General features: G+C 37.6%; 1 protein-coding gene across 3 annotated transcripts in view; it reads left to right on the top strand.

Annotated features, from left to right (window-relative positions):
* Positions 1-22,009, top strand: part of Nasp (Nuclear autoantigenic sperm protein) — a 218,189-nt gene that overhangs the window by 19,463 nt on the left and 176,717 nt on the right. For all 3 annotated transcript variants that reach the window (XR_016548137.1, XM_090390866.1, XM_090390867.1), the window contains exons 2-3: positions 3,842-4,065; positions 16,248-16,316. Coding sequence is in view for 2 of the 3 variants with exons in the window: in XM_090390866.1 (XP_090246992.1) it covers positions 3,842-4,065; positions 16,248-16,316 (293 nt within the window). In the remaining variant the exon portion in view is untranslated. The remainder of the gene's footprint in view (positions 1-3,841; positions 4,066-16,247; positions 16,317-22,009) is intronic.

Raw genomic sequence — 22,009 nt, 5'->3', positions numbered from 1 at the left:
CCTTCATAATGTGATCCATATAGATAATGAATAACAGAGGGGATAATGTACATCCTTGTCTCACACCAGATTTAACATTAAACCATCTTCCTGTACTTCTTTCAATTCTAACTGCTGACTCACAACTCAAATAAAGACCAAGTATTGCTTGATATAATGCCCCATTGACACCATATAACTGCAGCGTATTGAATAGCTTCTCTCTTGGCACCTTGTCATATGCCTTTTCCAAATCGACAAAACTTAAATACAGATCTTTGTTATATTCCCATGCTTTCTCGACTATTTGTCATAAAGTGAAGATCTGATCCTGACAGCCTCTATTTGGCCTGAATCCAGCTTGTTCTTCACCAAGCTTTTCTTCCACAATTCTTCTCAACCGTTTCTCAAGTATACTTGCATAGATCTTGCCAGGAACACTCAGTAGGGAAATACCTCTGTAATTCTCACATTCAGTTTTATTTCCCTTTTTATATATGGGTACTACGAGAGCTCTACTCCAATCATTGGGAATTCGTCCCTCTGTCCAGGCTTTCTGAACTATGCAGTGCAGCCACTGTAAGACTCTTATACCACCATACTTCAGCATTTCTGGTCGAATATCATCTACTCCTGCTGCCTTTCCACATTTCAAGCCTTTGATGGCTTTTTCTACTTCAAGTATGGATATGTATTCCTGACTGCATGCTTGGTCAGTGTTTTTTATCACTGTGCTGTCATCACTGCTTGTTTCATTTAGCAGTTTTTCAAAGTAATTACTCCATACTTCAAGGATATCTTTTTTCTCCTATTTTCATTTCACCTTTATCATCTCTAATTCCTTTTACAGCACTCTTTCCTCCATTCCTAAGCTTCTTCAACAACCTCCAGAATATTTTGCCACCTTCTTGATATTTATTTTCTATATTCTTGCCAAAGTCCTCCCATGACTTTTGTTTAGCTAGTTTTACACACTGTTTAGCTTTCTTACATTTGTCTCTGTATTCTGTAAGAGTAAAAGCTGACTTATTTGCCAGGAACTTTTGATATGCTTTCTTCTTTTCCTTCACTGCCTCTTTAACTTCCTGTGTCCACCAGGGAGTTCTGATTTTTTTTATCTTTGCACACAACCTCACCACATGCCTCTCTGGCAGAATCAATCAATGTTTCCTTCAGAGTTTGCCACTGAATCTCCAAGGTTTGATTCCTGTTCTCAAACTCTTTCATTTTCTTTTCAATAATCTTTCTGTATTTTAGTCTACAGTTCACATCTGAGAGCTGCTCAACTTTTATTCGCTTTAAAACTTTCTTACATGTTATTCTTTTCAATATGAAATTCAATTTTATCCTGCTCAAGACTAAATAGTGATCACTTCCAATTTCAAATCCTCTGTACACTCTGGTGTCCTGCACCAGGGAGAAAACATCTCTATCAACAATAACATAGTCAATGAGACTTTTCTTATTCCTAGCCTCTTCTCTCCATGTGAATTTGTGCACATTTTTATGTTGGAACATGGTGTTAGTAATAACCAGTCCATGTCCTGAGCAGAAATCCAACAGATATTTGCCATTATTATTAGCTTTGCTCTTTTCTCCAAATTTTCCCAAAATATTTTTGTATGTCTCACAATCATTTCCTACTCTACTATTTAGATCCCCAACAAGGACCAACTTTTCCTTTTTCATTGTGTCAGTTGCTTTTTCTAAAGCCTCAAAAAATTCCTCCACTTCTACCTTAGTAGAACCTTCTGTGGGACCATAGGCACAAATAAGTCTCATTGTCCAGTTCCCCATTCTCATATTTGCCCACATTACTCTACTTGAGACTGACTGCCATTCAAGAAGATTAGCCTCGTATTTTGTGTTGAATACTATGGCTACTCCTTCTTTTCCTTGATTGTTATTGCCTGAATATAACATTTTGTATTTATTGCTCAGAAAGATCTCACCAGTTTTGGTCTTTTTTGTTTCAGTCACCCCTATTATGTCGATCTGGTACTTATCTAATTCCTCAGCTAGCTCCATTTCTTTGCCATTCAGGCTTCTTACGTTGATAGTACCGATCTTTAACTCTGGTGATGTTGAGTTGGGGTTTGTTTTCAGATTTGTTCCAGTAGCTGACTTTTCGCTGTTCGCCCTGGTTCCCTGGCGAAAACAACGGGGGCCTTGTTTAACCGGGCGACGCCCTAGCCGGCATGAAATTTTGTCATGTTGTACCATCATTTTTTATTTTGGTTTAACCAATAAGAATACAATTTGGTCGGCTAAATCCCAAATTGCCAGCCCATCCTCGTTCGTTCAGTATCAAAGTAGATACCCAACAGGGTGCACCACGAGAAGATGAGGATTGGACATTAGGTCAGAAGCCCTGGTTGGTTCTCCGCATTCCTTTAAAGGCTATGTGGAGGTCTCCTCTCAGTTATACAGCTTTGACCCTTAAGCACCCCATTAATATCTATACCAAAGAAAAGTAATGCAGTGAATTGCAAGAATTTTAGAACAATAAACTTCATTTCCCATACATCAAAAATACTTATGAGAATCTTAACACGAAGAATTGCATCTAAGGTGGAAGAATTTCTTTGAGAAGATCAGTTTGGTTTCAGGAAGAGTAGGGGACAAGAGATGCGATTGGACTCTTAAGAATAGTAAGCAAAAGAAGTCTGGAAGTGAATAAAGAAGTTAATATCTGTTATATAGATTTTGAAAAAGTTTTTGACTTTGTAAAATGAGATAAGATGGTGGAAGTAATGGAAAAGATTGGAAAGACAGAAGGCTAATTATTTCACTATATATGGGACAAAACATGGTGAGAGACATATATGGTACAACAGAACCAAGTATCATTGGACAAAGAGTAAGACAAGGCTGTTCTTTGTCACCAATTTTGTTCAACATGTATTCCGAAGCAATGTTAAAAGGAGCATTGGAGAATTCAGAAGAAGGAATAAAGATTGGAGGTAGACAGACATTTGCAATAAGATACGCAGATGCCTTGTCATCTGCGTATCTTGCATATCAAACACTGAAACAGGACTACAACATTTGTTGAACAGATTACTGGAATCCTGTATCAATTATGGAATGAAAATTAACATCAGAAAAACAAAGGTGATGAAAATAGTAAGGAAAGAGGCAAATATGGATATCAGAATAAATGGGGGAAAATTGAATCAAGTAAAGACATTTAAATATCTAGGAAGTGTTATTAACAGTGATGGAAGATGTAAAAGTGACATAAAAGCAAGAATAGCAATGGGAAGAAATGCCTTTAATAAAAAATGTAATCTATTCAGAAGTAAAATGAATAGAAACCTAAAGAAAAGACTAATAAAATGTTATGTGTGGAGTGTTGCCCTCTATGCATCTGAAACTTGGACATTGAAGGAAGAAGAAATTAATATTTTGGAAAGCTTTGAGTTGTGGATTTGGAGAAGGATGGAAAAAATCAAATGGACAGATAAAACAACTGAAGTGGTCTTAAAAAGAGTAGAAGAAGAAAGAAGTCTGTTAAGGAGGATAAAAAGAAGCAAGGGAAACTGGATCGGACATATTTTGAGAGGGAATAGAATCATCAGAGATGCCATCGAAGGAAAAATAGACGGAAAAAGACCCAGAGTAAGAGTAAGGAAAACAATACTAGATGACATGCTCAATGGAGACAGGTACACAACCTTGAAAGAGAAGGCTCAGAACAGAAGAGAGTGGAAGGAAAGTTTCTGCTACTAAAAGAAGAACCTGCTCATGCAGAATACTAAAGAAGACATGTAATTGAACTTTTTAATATTCATTTTTTTTTTTAAATGAAAATATTTTGTATAGAGGTCTGATATTTTAACACATTGCTTTTAACTCTTAGGGATCTTATAATAGATGCTATGAATCATTTCATACAAGGAAAGAGACATCTTCTTGTTCAAGATTACTCCTCTGCTGTTGGTAGTTTACAGGAGGCTTGTAAGTTCTTCTCTGAAAAATATGGTGATACTGCTAATGAATGTGGTGATGCTTATTTCCATTATGGTAAAGCACTATTAGAATTGGCTAGAGAAGAGACAGGAGTATTAGGTGAAGCAATTCAAGGTAAATGTGACTTTTTTTTACCCTTCCCTTCCTTTCAGGCTGTTAGTTATAATATAATTGAAATCTGTTGTAATTTGACACAGTTTAAATGTAAATTGATACCAAAATCCAAATCTTAAAATCAGAAGACATATCATAAGAAGACCTTACTGTCTACAGATCACAGTAGATATCATACTTCACCTTAAAAACATTCAGCATTGGTGCGTTCAACATCCACTTAAGCAACACATTCTACTCATTCATCGCCATTCAAAAAAAAAAAAAGAAAACTTTTCAACCCAATTTTTTATGCAGCAGTCATTGCTTTTCTTTCCTGACAAAATTAGTTCCACCATTCTCAGGGTTCATCCTTTTCTTCTACACTATCCTCTGTCATACTAATCCTGACCTCTCATCTTTAATGAATTTTTCATTAAAGAAGTGGCTGTGATGCAATCACTCTGTCATACTTGGTTTTCTTGACTACCTGTATTTACTCTTTCACTGAATAAGTTTTCAACACCTAATACTAAATCTATTCAAGTATACTTCCTGCAACTGGAAATCCCATCTACCATCAAAAACTACATACACACACACACGTGTGTGTGTGTGTGTGTGTGTGTGTGTGCGCGCGCGCGCGTGTAGCTACAGCAAGAAGACTTAAATCACTGGATGTAGCCAGTGTTCTTACCCAAGCTAAACCACCAAAAAGCAACTCATCTAAAGAAGAATTCAAAGCCCTTCAGGAAATAAAAAGACAACAGTAAAATAATCATTACTAAAGCAGATAAGGGAAATGCTAATGTAGTTCTGAACAAAACTGACTACACGGGTAAGTTTACCTCTTTACTGTTAGATCGGTCTACCTACCTCTCTATAGAATATGATCCCATCAGCTCCCAAATCAGAACACTCCATATGCTCCTTAAGAAGGTTACTTCTTGGCCTGTGGATGTGACTAACAAATTAATACCTTTTTAACTGTGGAAGCCCCCCCCCCCCCCCCCCGAATATATGGACTACCAAAAATACATAAACATAATGTGCCATTACATCCCATTGTGGATGGCATTGATTCCCCCACATATAAATTAGCCAAACATTTAGCCAAAGTGCTCACACAGTATACCAGCAACACATCTTCACACACAAAAAATCCAGCCCACTTTAAAGCCAGTATAGAAAACCTCTCACTCCAACACACTGACATAATGGTCAGTTTTGATGTCTCCTCCTTATTCATCAATGTCTCACTGAAAGATATCTTGGACCTCATCCAAGCCAAATTTCTTCCCAATATTTCAGCCCTATTTCAGTTCACCACAAACTCGGGCTATTTCGTTTGGCAAGGAAAATTCTACAAACAGATAGAGGGGACAGCCATGGGTTCTCCACCCCTGGCTGGCCAACTTCTTTATGGAGACCTTTTTGAAGAGAAAGCCTTAAACTCGGCTCCACATAAACCTGTTGTTTGGCTATGCTATGTAGATGATGGCCACATGGCTTGGATACACTCCACAACTTCTTAACACACTTAAACAATTAACACCCTAGGATCCAGTTTACCTTGGAAAAGGAAAACATTAACAATCTCCCTTTTCTAGATACGCTGATTATACGCCAATCTGATGGATCCCTGGCTTTCTCTGTTAACAGAAAACCCACACATACAGGTAGATACATTCACCAGCAATCACCCCCTCCTCCCAACAATATGGGATTATAAAAACTCTTTCTATAACAGGACAAAATTAAACTGTTCAGATAACAGTGCCCTAACTGCTGAACTTAAAACACCTTCATAGCCAATGGCTACAACCCCCAAGAAATATTAAAACCGATTGACCACAACCCCCCCCCCCCCTTCATAACAGAGATTACTCTAAATCTGTCACCATTCCTTATATCTGGGGTACTTCTGAAAAATAACAAAAATCCTAAAAAAAAAATGACCTGACAACTTGTTATAAACCATATAAAAAATTGGCATCTCTTATCTGCTTCCACACTAGCCACTTCCCCTAGACCTACCTGGAGTATACCAGGTCCCTTGTAGTTTCAAACTGTCCTACTATGGCTAAACAGGCAGGACAGCTAATATCGGGATATCTGAAAATAAGGACTATATCTGGTTCCACCAATACAGCAACTCAGGACTTGCTGACCATGCTTTGGATACCTGCTACAAAATACACTGGAAAAAAGCCATTTTACTATAACGCAGCAAGTATGAATATGAGAGATTATTCCTGGAATCAACCTCAGCTCTAAAAAAAATTCCCCAAACCTCAACAAATTTGGATGCATGAAACTGCCACAAATATGGGAAGCTTGCATTCTAAGAACGTCAGTCCAACAGCCAAGACAACCCAATTTAGCCCACTAGGGGACACTAGAACCGACTTTAGTTGTTTTCTTCAGCCATATTTGTTTAGTGTTGGTGCCTGCATGCACATATCATTATTTTGTTATTCCCTGAAGATGGTAATGTAACATTACCAAATTATAGGAAGTGTTAATTAAAGTTTTTAATTAATATTCCAGTATATGTTGTCTTTCCTTAAAATCTGTCAGTTAAATATTGTTATAAATGTTCAAAAAAAAAAAAAACTCAGTGTTATGTTGATAAAGAAAATTAATACATTGTGTAATTCTTTACATGTAATTATAAAGAAATATGCTTTCCTTTAATGTGTATTAAATATATACGCCACAGTACAGCTCATCACAACTCAGGTTGTGTTTTCTTTTGTTTGTTGTTGTTATTATTAAGGGAGACCTGTAGGGGAGTCTTGGACTCATTGAGGAAGGCCACATACTGTCCACCCAAGCTGTCATACCTGTTCTTGAATTCATTGACACTACTGTATAGGTGAAAAATCTAGCCCTCACCCCCTTCTTGACACATTCATTCTACTTCAAAGGATGTCTTCGAGTCCTTTCCCCACCTTCCATAAAATGAAAAATTCCATCTGTTGATATAACCCTTTCTTAGAAGTTTGTAAGTCTCAACTTATCACCCTCTCTTTCTCTTGTTTTGCAAGTGTCCACAGTCTACAAATTCTCAGTGTCTTCATAATCAGTATTCCACAATCCTAATACTCTCCTCTGCACTCCCTCTCTGCTATCAGAATCACACAGAAACCAGGAGATCAGACCTGTGCACTGTAGTCCAATTGAGGCCTTTAAAAGAGGCAAAATAACATCCTTATTTTTACAGGTCAAAGTTTGTTTCAGCATTGCAATTACCATCTGAGTTGTATTTGCAAATTTTGTTATATGGCCCTTGAACTTCAACTTCTTATCAACTAAAACTCCAAGATCCCTATCCTGATCCTACCAATATAGCAAGACATTGGATATCTTATCACACCAAAGGGCATGACTTCACATTTAATAACATTGAGCTGAAAAACCATTTTCACATGCTTACAATTCCAGCCTATTCAAACCATTCTGTTGTAAGTACTGCATATCAGCTGCACTCCTGATTACTTTACCTATATTTGCATTATCAGCAAATAGCTATATGTTGCATGTGAAATTCTTCCCAATGTTATTAATGTATAGATTGAATAACAGAGTTAGGATGGTGAGTCTGTTGCCACGGTATGACAGAGAGGAGTTTAGGGGGGGGGGGGGCATAATCGCAAATGACTTTATGCAGAGGTTATGCAGACGGTGTAGTGTGGAATGAGTTTTGATGGGCGAAAGGATTTATACAAGATGGATGGCCAGCATTTGAATGGATTTTGTGTGTGGAGACTGGAAAGAGTGTTGCTGAATGAAGTGAAAATGGATGTGCAGAACCAGGGAAACTAGAACTACCAAGGAGGGGGGGGGAGTGGATATGTGGACATCAGTATAAGAATGTATATAATGTACCTGAGCCAGTACTAAGATCAAGTAATCGGAATGGGATAGTAAGAATAATGCATCAAGATAGGGGTGGGACAAAGGGACTTCTGCATTTCATGTATACTAATGCCAGGAGTATTAGGAACAAAAAGGAAGAATTTTTGGCCTTGGTTGGCTCTTCCTGGCCACAGGTTATTGGCGTTAGTGAAACATGGCCGATGGAAAATGATATAGTTAGTGGGATAGAATGTGTAAGTTATAGTGTGTTTAGGAGGGACAGAGAGAATAAAATGGGGGGAGGAGTGTTATTGATGATAGCTGATGAACTGCAGCCAAGGAGAATTGAAGTAGTATTGCAGGGTAGTGAAAAGAGCTCATTTGAGGCTATTTGGGGTGAGATTGAGACTGGCAGAACAAAATATAGAGTTGGGTGCTGCTATAGACCAGGTGATGGAATAGATGATGGGGATAGTATGCATAAACAAATCGATGAAATGAGTGGAAGGAGGGTAATTATTATGGGGGATTTCAACTATGGTAACATTGATTGGAAGGAGGAGAGGATACATGTGAGGAAGGAATTGGATTTTATTCAATTATTTCGTGGATAACTATCTGAGACAGCATGTAATTGAAAATACTAGAGGTTTGAGATTGCTTGACCTGCTAATCGCATCTAAGAATTTGACTAATGAATATGACCTTGTTGCCACCTATTGGTGAGAGTGATCATAAGGTCTTGACCTTGGAGATGGCTAAAGATGTGGAATTTCCGATTAAGACAGGGTATATGTGGAATTACTGTGCTGGCAAGTATGACAAGCTTAGGAGATTGCTTGGTTCAGTAAAACTGCAAGGACTGGATGTCGATAGAGCATGGGAAGTGGTCAAGGAGCATTTACAGGAGGTTATGGCTGATTGTATACCTAGGGTCCGAATAGTAAAACAAGTAGGGGTTAAATGGATGAATAACACCATTAAGCTTGAGCTGCAAAAAAAGAAACAACTGTGGAGGGAATTTAAAGAGAAAGGTGACCTGCAGGCACACGAACGGTATAAAGTGCAGGCCAGAAGGGTAACAAGTGTGTGGTAAGAAAAGCAAAAGCGGATTATGAAAGGAAACTAGCTATGCAAACTAAAGAGAATCCTAAACAGTTCTTTCAATATGCTGCAAGCAAAAAAAAAAAAACCGTACACAGCAGAATGATTTTAAGGAATGCCGATGTAAGGAGGTCTCTGAATCAGTCGATATAGCGGAATTACTGAGTGAGCACTTTGCAAGAGTATATCATCCAGGTGGTGACATTGAAAGAATGAAGGAACCATTAGTTTATACGGGAATTGTGATGAATGAAGTGGAGGTGAATAGTCTATTACAGAACTTTAATGTGAATATATCTGTGGGATTGGATGGTATACTGGCACGGGTCTTACGTGAAGTGGCTAAAGAATTATCAGTGCCCTTGACCATGTTGTTTAATCTGAGTCTCGGGTCTGGTTTAGTCCCAAAGGTGTAGAAAGAGGGGAAAATAGTTCCACTGCATGAAGGAGGAACCAAGACTACTGTTGCAGATTACTGACCAATCAGCATATCAGGAGTCGTTGTCAAGGTCCTGGAGAAAGTAGTCAAGGGAAAAATACAGGAATGGATTGATGAAAATGAGATACTGTACAGGGGGGAAAGCATGGCTTTGTGAAGGGTAGATCATGCCTCAGTAACTTGCTCAAGTTTTATAACACAGTGATGGCTGAACTGGATAAGGGCAATGGGTTTACAGTGATATTGCTGGACCTGGCTATGACCTTTGACAGGATACCACATGGAATTCTAATCCGTTAACATGGGAATGGATATAGGGTTGGTGAGATGGATAGGTGTGTGGTTGATGGAGAGATATCAGAGAGTAGTTTATTCAGGAGTAGAGTCCGAAAGACGGCCTGTGACCAGTCGCTTGCCGCAGGGTTTTCTGTTCTTGGACCACTACTGTTCAATTTGTTCATTAACGATATAGGGAAGGATCTAAGAGGAACAGTTCATTTGTTCACTGATGATGATGCAAAGGTTGGGTTGGGCAATAGTGAATGCAGAAGATGTGAAAATCTTGCAGGATGATTTGGATAGATTGGAGTTCTGGGCTAAGGAGAATGGATCAATTTAATGTGACAAAATGTAAGGTTATGCATTTTGGGGTGAAAAGATTAGCAGCAGTATACCACATTGGTGGAACTGTACTCCCGGAGATTGATGAGGCCAGGGACTTGGGAGTATTGGTGGATAGGGAGATGAAGTTTAGGGGGCACATTGCAAAAGTGGCTAAATCAGCTCATCAAATCACTTGGTTGTTGAAAAATACTTTGATGAGCAGAGACAAGCAAGTTATTGTACCTCTGTACCGAGCCTTGATAAGACCTCATCTCGACTACTGTGCCCAGATTTGGTCACCCAGGTTTCTTCTTGATGGGGAGTAAGTTGAGAGGATCCAGAGGCGAGTGACCAAGATGATAGCAGATCTGTGGAATGAACCTTATGAGACCATGTTGAGGATTTGTGGGTTGCAAAAGTTGGTTGATAGGCGGAGGAGGGGAGATATGATTGAGACATTCAAATTGCTGAAGGGTTTCTATAGGATTAATTCGGAGGATATTTTAGAGATCAGGACTGGTGGTGGGAGAACTAGGTGACATCTGTGGAAACTGGACAAGAGTCTGGTTAGCAAGGGTGTTAGAGCTGGGTTCTTTACTTTTAGAGTGTTAAATGAGCGGAATAAGCTGCCGGAGTCTGTTGTGGGTGCTATGACAGTGAATGAGTTCAAGGCAAGGTTTGGTAGATACTGTGAGAATGTTGAATAGTTGTGTGGACGTGATATTTAGGGCCTCCCTGGAGTCGCCCGTAAAATAATAATAACAGTAGACCAAGGACTGATCTTTGTGGCACATCACTGGTTACCTTAAATCTTGCAAACTCGCTCTCCCCTCCCATATACCACTTTTTGATATATCAGTCAGCCATCTTCTTAACCATGTCAGTATTTTATAATCGAATTCCATGTTTTCCAATTTTTGCAACAGCCTTAACAAAATCCAACAGTATCATGGTGTATCCATTCCCTTTCTGTTTAAACGGTAACCTGTGAGGAAGTTACTCAGGTGTGACCTTCCCTTAAGAATCCCATGCTGTTCATTGCAAAGTATAATTTCTTTGTCAATCCATTTCTATATGCATGCCTTGATTAACTTTTCAAAAGTATTCGCCACTTTTGTGCAGTGGGATTACCATTCTTTCCACTCCTGTGGAATTGTCCTGTTCTGAGATTCAAATTATACAGCCTTGTCATTGGAATAGCAAGTTCAGCTGAACAGCTGAGTTTTTTCATCCAATTCAAGCACAATACCCCATAAATAGGTGCACAATTATAATATAGTAAAGGTGTCGGAAGAACAAGATATGAAGAGGCAGTGGTGAGCTTTATGTTGCATACACCAGGTTAATAGCTTTTAGCAAAATGGTCGCTCATTAGTTGCACATTCCCTTTTGCATCTGTCCTAAGAGCTTCAACCCAACAACCAAGAATACTCCTAGCTCATTATAGCCCACAAATACGACTTATGACATTGTGTAAGTCGTATTTGTGCACATACCAATATGTTCTTTGTTCCCTGATTGCAATTTGACTTTGCTGAAATATTGGAAATGTATTAATAAAAATACATTTTAATTAATAAAGGGTGTCCCAAAATTCACGCAAGATTTAAGTTTAGCGCCATTTGTGCGGTAAAGTGTTGCCAACGAGAAAAAAAAAGACAGCGTGACAGCTGACAGTTCAGGGTTATTAAAAATGGAGCACTACACGAAAGAACAATGCATTTTCATTGTTGAGCAATATTTTAAAAATAATGAAGGTTTGGCAGCTACAGTTTGCAATTTTCATACAAAATATGGTCGGAATAGTGATTTAACTTCAACTGTGAAAAGATTAATTAAAAAATTCAAGGAAACTGGATCAATTAGTGATCTTAGACACTGGTCGTCCTTCAACAAGTCGTTCAACAGAAAACATCGAAGTGGTTCGTGAGAGTCCAGGAACATCGATTCGGCACCGTGGTCTTGAATTGGACATTTCGAGAAGCTCTCTACAGCGTATTCTCACGAAAGATTTGCATCTTTATGCTTACAAAGTTCAATTGACTCAAGAACTGAAGCCTACTGACCACACACACACACACACACACACACACACAGCGAAGAGAGTTCATTGAATGGATTATGGAACAACAACAAGTGGATGCTTATTTTTTGAACAAAATCATCTTCAGCGATGAGGCTCATTTTCTTCTTGATGGCTTCATTAATCGACAAAATTGTTGCATTTGGGGTTCAGAAAATCCATGAGTGATTGTTGAGAAACAAATGCATCTACAACGTGTCACTGTTTGGTGCAGATTTTGGGCTGGAGGTATCATCGGTCCATTCTTTTTGAAAATGCGGCTGGTAAGGCAATAACAGTTAATGGTGCTCGCTATCGTGACATGATAATCCATTTTTTTGTGCCTAAATTGCAAGATATGGATGTGGACGACATGTGGTTTCAACAAGACGGTGCCACATGCCACACAGCCCGAGAAACAATTCAATTACTGCATAAGTCATTTCCTGGTCGTATAATTTCCCTTTTTCGTGATCAGAATTGGCTGCCCAGATCATGTGACTTAACGCCGTTGGACTTTTTTCTTTGGGGTTTTTTGAAGTCTAAAGTTTATGCCAACAAGCCCACAATCATCCACGCCTTGAAGGAGGAAATTGAGCGCTGTATCAATGAAATTCAGCCATATTTATGCAAAACGGTCTTGGAAAATTTCGACAAAAGAGTGCGTATGTGCCAGCAAAGCCGTGGAGGCCATTTACCCGATATGCTATTCCATGCATAACCCTATACTGTATACTTTATGAATCAATAAGAAATTACAATTTTTAATTAAAAATCTGTGTTTTCTATCAAAATTACTTCTTGCGTGAATTTTGGGACACCCTGTATAATGTACCTTGTAATTTCTTTAAATAGTATCTGAATGGCTTCTATAATTGTGTATTGCATTAATACTAGGTTTATATTTCTTTAATCTGGTATATATATTAAATAAGTAAGATAAATCCCAACACAGTCTACTGGACTGATTCATTAGCTGTAAACATTAATTCTTTGTATATGTGGCTATCACTAAATACAAATATTATTAAAACTGCCCTGAAGACATGCCATTAAGAATTTTCCCACTACTGTAAGAAAGACCACACTTCAAACCAAGGTAACTTTCAACTGCATTTTGCTGATTTATGCCAACCACTTTATAACAATGACATGACAAAGTAATTGTAATGCTGTAGGAGTTGTAATATAGAGTGCTGTAACTGCACAATCATGATATACATCTACACAAGAGAACTTCTTTCATCTGTATTTCATAATTTTCATCTGTGTTAGTAGTAAGCATACTCGTTAATTACAAAAGGTAAAAAAAAACAGGTATCAGTTTTTTTTTCCTCTCTCTCTCTCTCTCTCTCTCTCTCTACAAAAGGTTTAACTCTGGTTCCAGAGACCAAATCTTGAACTTTACCAAGCCACTTTAGGTCTCCGTTAAGCAGGAAACAAATTTATCTACCATCTAATACGTACCGTATTTTTTGATAGATAACGCACATGCTATCTATACAAAAAAGTCTAAATTCGTTAAAAATGAATATGCGTGATATACATTAGAAAGGTATGAGAGGTAAATCAAATGTAATAACAAAACTAAGGTAGAAGTATTACTTAATATTTATTGAACATTACACTATGCAAATCCGAAAAATTCTTCATCAGATTCAATATTGAAAGAATCAGTTGGGTTAAAAATTTTGTTTGGTATTTCTTCAATTTCATAATCATTGTCACTGGACACTTATCCATATTCCCAAAGTGATGAGCATCAACCCCACGCAAGTTTTTTTTTCAGAAACAAACGAAATTTAGCTAAGTTCCCTTCCCAGTCGTATGGCAAATTTTGTCTAATACTAGTGGAGGAGCGCACACTTAAATTCATAAATCCAAAAACCCAAGATGGGTAGTTCTTGAAATCCTTTATATTATCTATTATGATTACAGCTATTTTGCCTGCTTCAGTTTTATATTATCGTTATTTTATATTATTTTATTTTATACTTTATATTATCGTTTTGTGCAATTCTTTTAGATTCCTGCAACACACAGACAGTAGATCTTCTCATACCTTTTAGATCTTTCACTAACAACCCAATCAAACAGTTTTTTTCTATGGTTGGCCACATGCACCTTCTAAACCTCATAGCATGTTTCCTCGTATATAAACATTTCAGGACTGTTTCAGCCTTTCTCCAACACTGAACAATCTACCAGCATCATGATTTCCTTTTCCCTTTGCTACTTCTACCACTTCTAGCTTGAACTGTCCTGTGTGTAGTATTTTCTCCGAGAAGTGCTTCGTTCTTCCATAGGTAATTCAGATCTAATAACAAAATATAAACAAATAATGATTTACTTTATGAAATATTTTAAAACAGGATATACGGAATAATCGACCACTGCTACTAGTAATGCATGTGCTTTTAAAGAATTCCTCCTTCCTCGGGCTGTACTTCCTAACTCTACTGCTAGTTGGCGCATGCGCATTATCTATACATCAAAAGGAGTGATGAAAATGTTGGGGGTGCGCATTATCTATCAAAAAATACGATATTAAATAATCAATATTACATATGAAGTAGGAGGAAAAGATAAGTAAACTTCTGTTACAGCCAACCTTATGAAATGTGCACGTACACACACAGAACAGAAATAGACAGAGCAAAAGATATAAGTTGGGGAAAGAGGAATATTTTACAATAGTATTTTCTCCGAGAAGTGCTTCGTTCTTCCATAGGTAATTCAGATCTAATAACAAAATATAAACAAATAATGATTTACTTTATGAAATATTTTAAAACAGGATATACGGAATAATCGACCACTGCTACTAGTAATGCATGTGCTTTTAAAGAATTCCTCCTTCCTCGGGCTGTACTTCCTAACTCTACTGCTAGTTGGCGCATGCGCATTATCTATACATCAAAAGGAGTGATGAAAATGTTGGGGGTGCGCATTATCTATCAAAAAATACGATATTAAATAATCAATATTACATATGAAGTAGGAGGAAAAGATAAGTAAACTTCTGTTACAGCCAACCTTATGAAATGTGCACGTACACACACAGAACAGAAATAGACAGAGCAAAAGATATAAGTTGGGGAAAGAGGAATATTTTACAATAGATCACAAAGTTCAGATTATATTATTATTATTATCATCCTCAGATAAGCTTATTAAAAAGCTTCGAGGATGCAAGCAGAGACATTACATCTCAACCGAGAGCAACAGAAAAAAAAAAAAAAATTATTTATTACATTATAGTGCTGTAGTTACAGCGCTTAAATACATGAAAAGCAAAAATTGTAAAATATATATAACTTATTGTTATCCTACAAATGCTGTTAAAAAATGTAATCTTATCCAATTGCAAACTATAAATTACCATCTCTAATAACTATTATTAACACATTATACAAAAAACGGAAAAATTTGTATAAAACTCACTGTAAAAAAAAAATGGAATTTTTAAATTTTGTAACTTCTAGAATTTTATAATGTAATTATTAATTGTATGCAAGATATAATAAAGTGTTTATAAAAAAAAAAAAAAAAGAATCCAGACTCATGAAATGTAATCCTATTCTACATTAGTACTGAGGGTGTATTAAGGATATTAGATGATCCTTTAGAGATAAACATGGAGTTTTTTTTTCTGAGTTTCTAGTGAACACTGTACCAGTGAGCAACATGGTGGTTTCGTATCACTGAATTTCATCTCCCACCTAAAGATATTCACAAACATCCATGTCCTACTGGAATTCAAATACTTGTCCTGTTGGCTGGAATACTTATAATTATCAAAAAATTTCTGACTAAAGCTTTGTAGAATGCCATATTAAAAAAAAAAAAAATCACTGTATCAAACTTTCTGCTGTAACAAACTATTGGTTATTTACTTCACTGAATATTACAACTTTTATTCAAAAGAACTAGTTAAGAGAAGGTAAAGAGAGTGAGAATCTTTCCTCAAACTGACTATAATTAATAGTGTCTCACTATAACCTGATTGGTATAGTAAAAGTTGGCGTTAGAAAAAAGACTACTATTAATACCTTACTTGATAGTTTAAGTTTATAAATGCACTTTAAAGCTGTTTTGCTGTATATAATAAAATAAAAAAATTTGCTTTTGCAGGTACAGAAGACGAAGATGAAGATGATGATTCAGAAGAAGAAAATGAAGAAAATCCAGAAAGTGGAACAGGTTAACTTGAGTATAATTTTGAAAGTGCTTTAAATTTGCATATTTCAGGTGTAATTTTGTTTTCTGTTATATATTATACAGACATTCATGTTTGATTTGTTGCAGTTTAATTCACAACACAAAGAACATAAGATGTATTTAATTATTTAGTTGCTAATATTTCATTGACTTATACCCATCTTCAGAACACAATTTAGTTAATTAGTTAATGGGAACAGTTTAAAATTGTGGACAGCAGAGCAATGTTAAGTCTTAGACATCCTTAATTGGTTGAAGGTTTATTTTTCACTTGGCTAAACTATAATAAATTTAGTTTACTCCTTTATCCAAGTGTGAGCAAACAAAGTTTGCACCTGAAAATATCTTCAGGACTGGGGTAAGGTAGTACAACACGATGCGACTCGTAGCAAAGGTGGACCAAGCTAACATCACTCCTATCTCGGTATCTCCCATAATGCAAAACACATCTCCTTACAGATATGTATAATGTTATGCATTAAGGGAAGGGCCACTACCCAGACTAGTTTCGACCTTTATTGAGGTCTCTTCAGTGGGAGTCAGGACTAGAGGTGGAGATACCAGGCAGAAGCAATGGCGAGGTCATCTTTACCGAGAAAGATGTTAAGTTTATTTTTCACTTGGTTAGACTATAATAAATTTAGTTTAATCCTTTATCCAAGTGTGAGCAAACAAGGTTTGCGCCTGAAAGTATCTTCAGGCAACTCCTATAGGTATAGACGACCTCGCTATTGCTTCTGCCTGGTATCTCCAACTCTGGGCCTGGCTCCCACTGAAGAGACCTCAATAAAGGTCGAAACTAGTCTGGGTAGTGGCCTTCCCTTAATGCATAACATTATACATATCTGCAAGGAGATGTGTTTTGCATTATGGGAGATACTGAGATAGGAGTGATGTTAGCTTGGTCCACCTTTGCTACAAGTCGCTCAGTGTTGTACTACCTTACCCCAGTCCTGAAGATATTTTCAGGCGCAAACTTTGTTTGCTCACACTTGGATAAAGGATTAAACTAAATTTATTATATCCTTAATTGGTGCCATCTGTTGTTGGATAAAGAGAAGCTTTACAAATATTAGATCTTAAATTGACTGTCTCCCAGATTTTCTCTCTTCCCCAATCCTGTGTGAAGCAATGTCAAAAGCATGGTCTGCCATACCTGACTTGCCATAATGATACTGAATGGATTTCGTTTGTCCAAGGTGGATGGCAACACATTTTTTGTCTGTCTATAATAAGCTATGGGACACTTCATATACTGCTAGATGTGATAAAGGGTAGTTCATTCTTAGGTGAACAGATAAGGGATGCTTGTTTGATATATGTTGTGAATGTGAAGCTTACATTTATTAAGCACTCTAGATACCTTTCAGATGTGCCTTGGATGTAGTGAACATTGTGACCAAATACAAACCTCCCAAAAACAGTATTCCACATAAATTACATCTTTAAAAAAGCTGTACACCATGAATCACAAAGAATATAATAAAGCTTCTGCAAGATCATTCTATATAAAAAATTATAGTTTAAAATATCAGTAATAAAAGGAATAAAGTTCTTAAATTACTGAAGAAAGTCACATCTGAGATCAAAGAAATTGTTAACAAGCTCAAGCCTTTTCATGTAAGGAAACCTAGAATGTGGAGCACCAAAAATTTACACCATGATTTTCTCTTCCCCCTTCACACACCCAGTTGTTGATAGAATAGGCATTCGTGCATAGATACTTCCTAAACAGTTTGCAAAATCCTTTCTTTGGGAGGGGGGGTATTGTTCACTTTATAAATATATTAAAAACCTGTTCTAAAAACGTTCAGACATAATGATTGATAATATATCCAACTATCAACCTATTGTTGTTATTGATTGGTGGTGAAGATTTTGTAAAAGTTGGTTAGAGCTTGCATACAGGAAGTTTCCTGGAGGGTCAAAGGATTTTGCAAACTGTTTAGGAAGTATGTATGCAGGAATACCTATTCTATCAACAGCTGGGTGTGTGAAAGGGGAAGAGAAAAATCATGGTTGTAAATGGGGTGTTAGAGAACCTATACTTTGCAATGAATAGTGTGGGCTTACTAAGGGAAGGTCATGTCTGAGCAACTTGCTCACATTCTATAAAAATTTACTGCAGAGTTAGATAAGAGGAATGGATACGCCATGATACTGTTGGATAGGCCAGCGTGGTTGGCCGAGTGGTTAGCGTATCCGCTCTCCAGCCAAAAGGCTGCAGGTTCGAATCCCGCCTTGGGCATGGGTGTCTGTGAAAGTACTAGTGGTGGTAGTCGGCGATAAATGGCGTTGGTGGTAGATGATGAAGGTTGGTGGAGTAGTGAGACGAAGAGTTGTAGAGTAGATACCCTCCCTCGATGAGTCTTTGGACTCCCTGGAGGTGTGATGTAATAATAATAATAATAACATTTTGCTGAGGCTTTTTACAGAACAAAGCTTGGAAGGCTGTTGCCTAAATTGGAGAATATGGGGATTGGATTATAAAATATTGACATGGATAAGAGGATGGCTGACTGACAGATATCAAAAAGTGGCATATGGGGGATGTGAGTTTCCAAGATTTAAAGTAACCAGTGGTGTGGCACAAGGATCAGTCCTTGGTCCATTGTATATTCAATTTATACATTAATAACATTGGGATAGATTTGAAATATGACATTCAGCTATTTGCTGATGATGAAAATATGGGCAAGGTAATCAGGAGTGTGGCTGATTTGCAGTACTTGCAGAATGATTTGAATAGACAAGAATTGTGAAAATGGCTGTCAGTTTAATGTTCATGCACTTTGGTGTGACGAAATATTTGATGTCATATATTGGTGGGATTTTACTAGAATAAACTGATCAGGCTATAAATCTTGGAGTTTAAGTAGATACAAAGTTGAAGTACAAAGGTCATATAGCAAAGATTGCAAATACAATGCAGAGGATAATTGCAATGCTGAAATGAACTTTGACATGTAAAATCAAGGGAGTCATTTTGTCTCTTTACAAGGCCTTGATATGACCTCACTTGGACTATTGTGTGCAGGTCTAGTCTCCTGGTTTCTATTGCAATTCTGATTCAGCGAAGGGTGCAAAGAGAGTGTTAAAATGATATCAGGATTGCGGAATACTTATTATTATGAAGGCAGACACTAATGTACCACTGAGAGACGTTTCATTTGATAAAATCTTTTCCCTAGACATATTAGAATTATTCAAATTTAAGGTTATTACATGCAAGGTTTTTTCACATGGAAAGGAAAATATATGCAAACAACACAAAGGTCATATAGCAAAGATTGCAAATACAACTCAGAGGATAATTGCAATGCTGAAATGAACTTTGACATTTAAATCAAGGGAGTCATTTTGCAAATAGGACAGCAATGACCCCCTCTCCATCCAAGTCAGTTTCTGTATAAAACACTTAGAGAACTGAGCACTCAACACAGCTGCCCTCAAGCCAGTAGTTTAGCCATATATCCAGCTGCATTAGATGCATTTTTAGTGCATTTAACAGCCAACATCCAGAAGTTCACTTCCCAATAGAAAAAGAGATACGCTGCTTGGTAAGAAGTCAACAGACACCATATTGTGAGGAAGAAACAGCCATGGTGCTCAATTTAATAAGATGTAGAACCTTTTTTCACTGCAATAACTACATTAATCCTATAGTGCATACTATTCACAAGTATATGATAGTGATAAATGGGAATTTTTGAGCATTCTCCCTCTAGGCATGTAATGAGGTCCTGGACTGTTGTGTGGCAGATGTCCCTTGACCTCACTCGATGCTCCAGTTCATATCATATATATTGAATTGAGATCAGAGTTCTGTGGAGGCAGTCAGGTATGGTGATGTTCATGTCCACAAACCACACAATTACAGCAGTAGCCTTATGATACATTGCATTGTCTTGCTAAAAGAGACAGTCAGTTATGTAGAAAATGTCACAAAATAGGAAACATTACATTGTCCAGAATGTTCAGATACCACTTCACCATAAACAGAAGTCCAAGACCAAACCAGGAAAAACAGGACCATACCATCACACCACTGCCTCTGAATTTCATAGTTGGGGTTATGCACTCTGGTAAGAGACGTTCACCTAGCATTTGCCACATCCACACTCGTCCATCTGCTTGGTCAAGGGGTGTACTGTGATTTGTCACTCCATAACACAACTTTCCAAGCTTCCACATTCCACTGTATGCTCTTTGCACCACTGAAGACAACGCTGCATGTTGGTTCGGATAATATGGGCTTGCATATTGCAGTTCACAACGGTTCTGAATGTTTTTGTGCAGGTTCATGTTCTAGTCAATACCTGAAGTCCGCATTCAACATGTTGGCTGACAAATGGTGGTTTTACATGTCATCTTTTGTAACACCCTATGATCATGTTCTGTGAGTGTGGTGGGTTGACCACTGAAGTAGAACTTTGCAATTAACTCTCAGTTCTTCTATCTCAGTATGGTATCACTGATTGTTGACCTGTGATGGTCCGATTTGTTGATAGATAGACCTGCAACCTAGCATCCTATCACAACACCTCTTTCAAACACCATCAGTTCCCTTCTTGCAGCCATTTCACCTGAACGTGGCTGCACTGACTTGGGAGCATCATATTCTTCCAATTTATTCTGTCTACAAACACATGACCCATTACATGGCACAATGTACCTTGCCCATGGGGGGTGTCCGTTGACTTCTCTCCAAGCAGAGACTGGTAAGAGACGTTCACCTAGCATCTGCCACATCCACACTCGTCCATCTGCTTGGTCAAGGGGTGTACTGTGATTTGTCACTCCATAACACAACTTTCCAAGCTTCCACATTCCACTGTATGCTCTTTGCACCACTGAAGACAACGCTGCATGTTGGTTCGGATAATATGGGCTTGCATATTGCAGTTCACAACGGTTCTGAATGTTTTTGTGCAGGTTCATGTTCTAGTCAATACCTGAAGTCCGCATTCAACATGTTGGCTGACAAATGGTGGTTTTACATGTCATCTTTTGTAACACCCTATGATCATGTTCTGTGAGTGTGGTGGGTTGACCACTGAAGTAGAACTTTGCAATTAACTCTCAGTTCTTCTATCTCAGTATGGTATCACTGATTGTTGACCTGTGATGGTCCGATTTGTTGATAGATAGACCTGCAACCTAGCATCCTATCACAACACCTCTTTCAAACACCATCAGTTCCCTTCTTGCAGCCATTTCACCTGAACGTGGCTGCACTGACTTGGGAGCATCATATTCTTCCAATTTATTCTGTCTACAAACACATGACCCATTACATGGCACAATGTACCTTGCCCGTGGGGGGTGTCCGTTGACTTCTCTCCAAGCAGTGTATATTTATCTGCCTTTCTTAGACATGTTAGTCACCCTCCTTTCAAATGGTTCAGTATCTTTTTCAATTTATAGAAAGCCAACACATAATATCTTTACACAAACAATCTCATTATCATTCAACACAATATTATGGTATCCTAAAGTCACTAACATAGACAGCCAGGACTATCTGTTCTGATGCTGTTGTCATCACTTATCTCAGTTATCTTCACCACACATTTTTAGCCATTGGCTATAATCTCTAAAAAAACTAGATGATAAAATATTAAATGCCCTCCCTTGAATCATCCTCTTTGCTGATGCATAAGACCAAAATCAAA

The sequence above is a fragment of the Typopeltis vanoorti genome, chromosome 3, assembly GCF_054136105.1.
Source record: "Typopeltis vanoorti isolate ZY-2024b chromosome 3, IOZ_Tvanoo_1.0, whole genome shotgun sequence".
NCBI classification, from domain to species: domain Eukaryota; kingdom Metazoa; phylum Arthropoda; class Arachnida; order Uropygi; family Thelyphonidae; genus Typopeltis; species Typopeltis vanoorti.
This window is presented reverse-complemented; position numbering and strand designations above follow the sequence as displayed.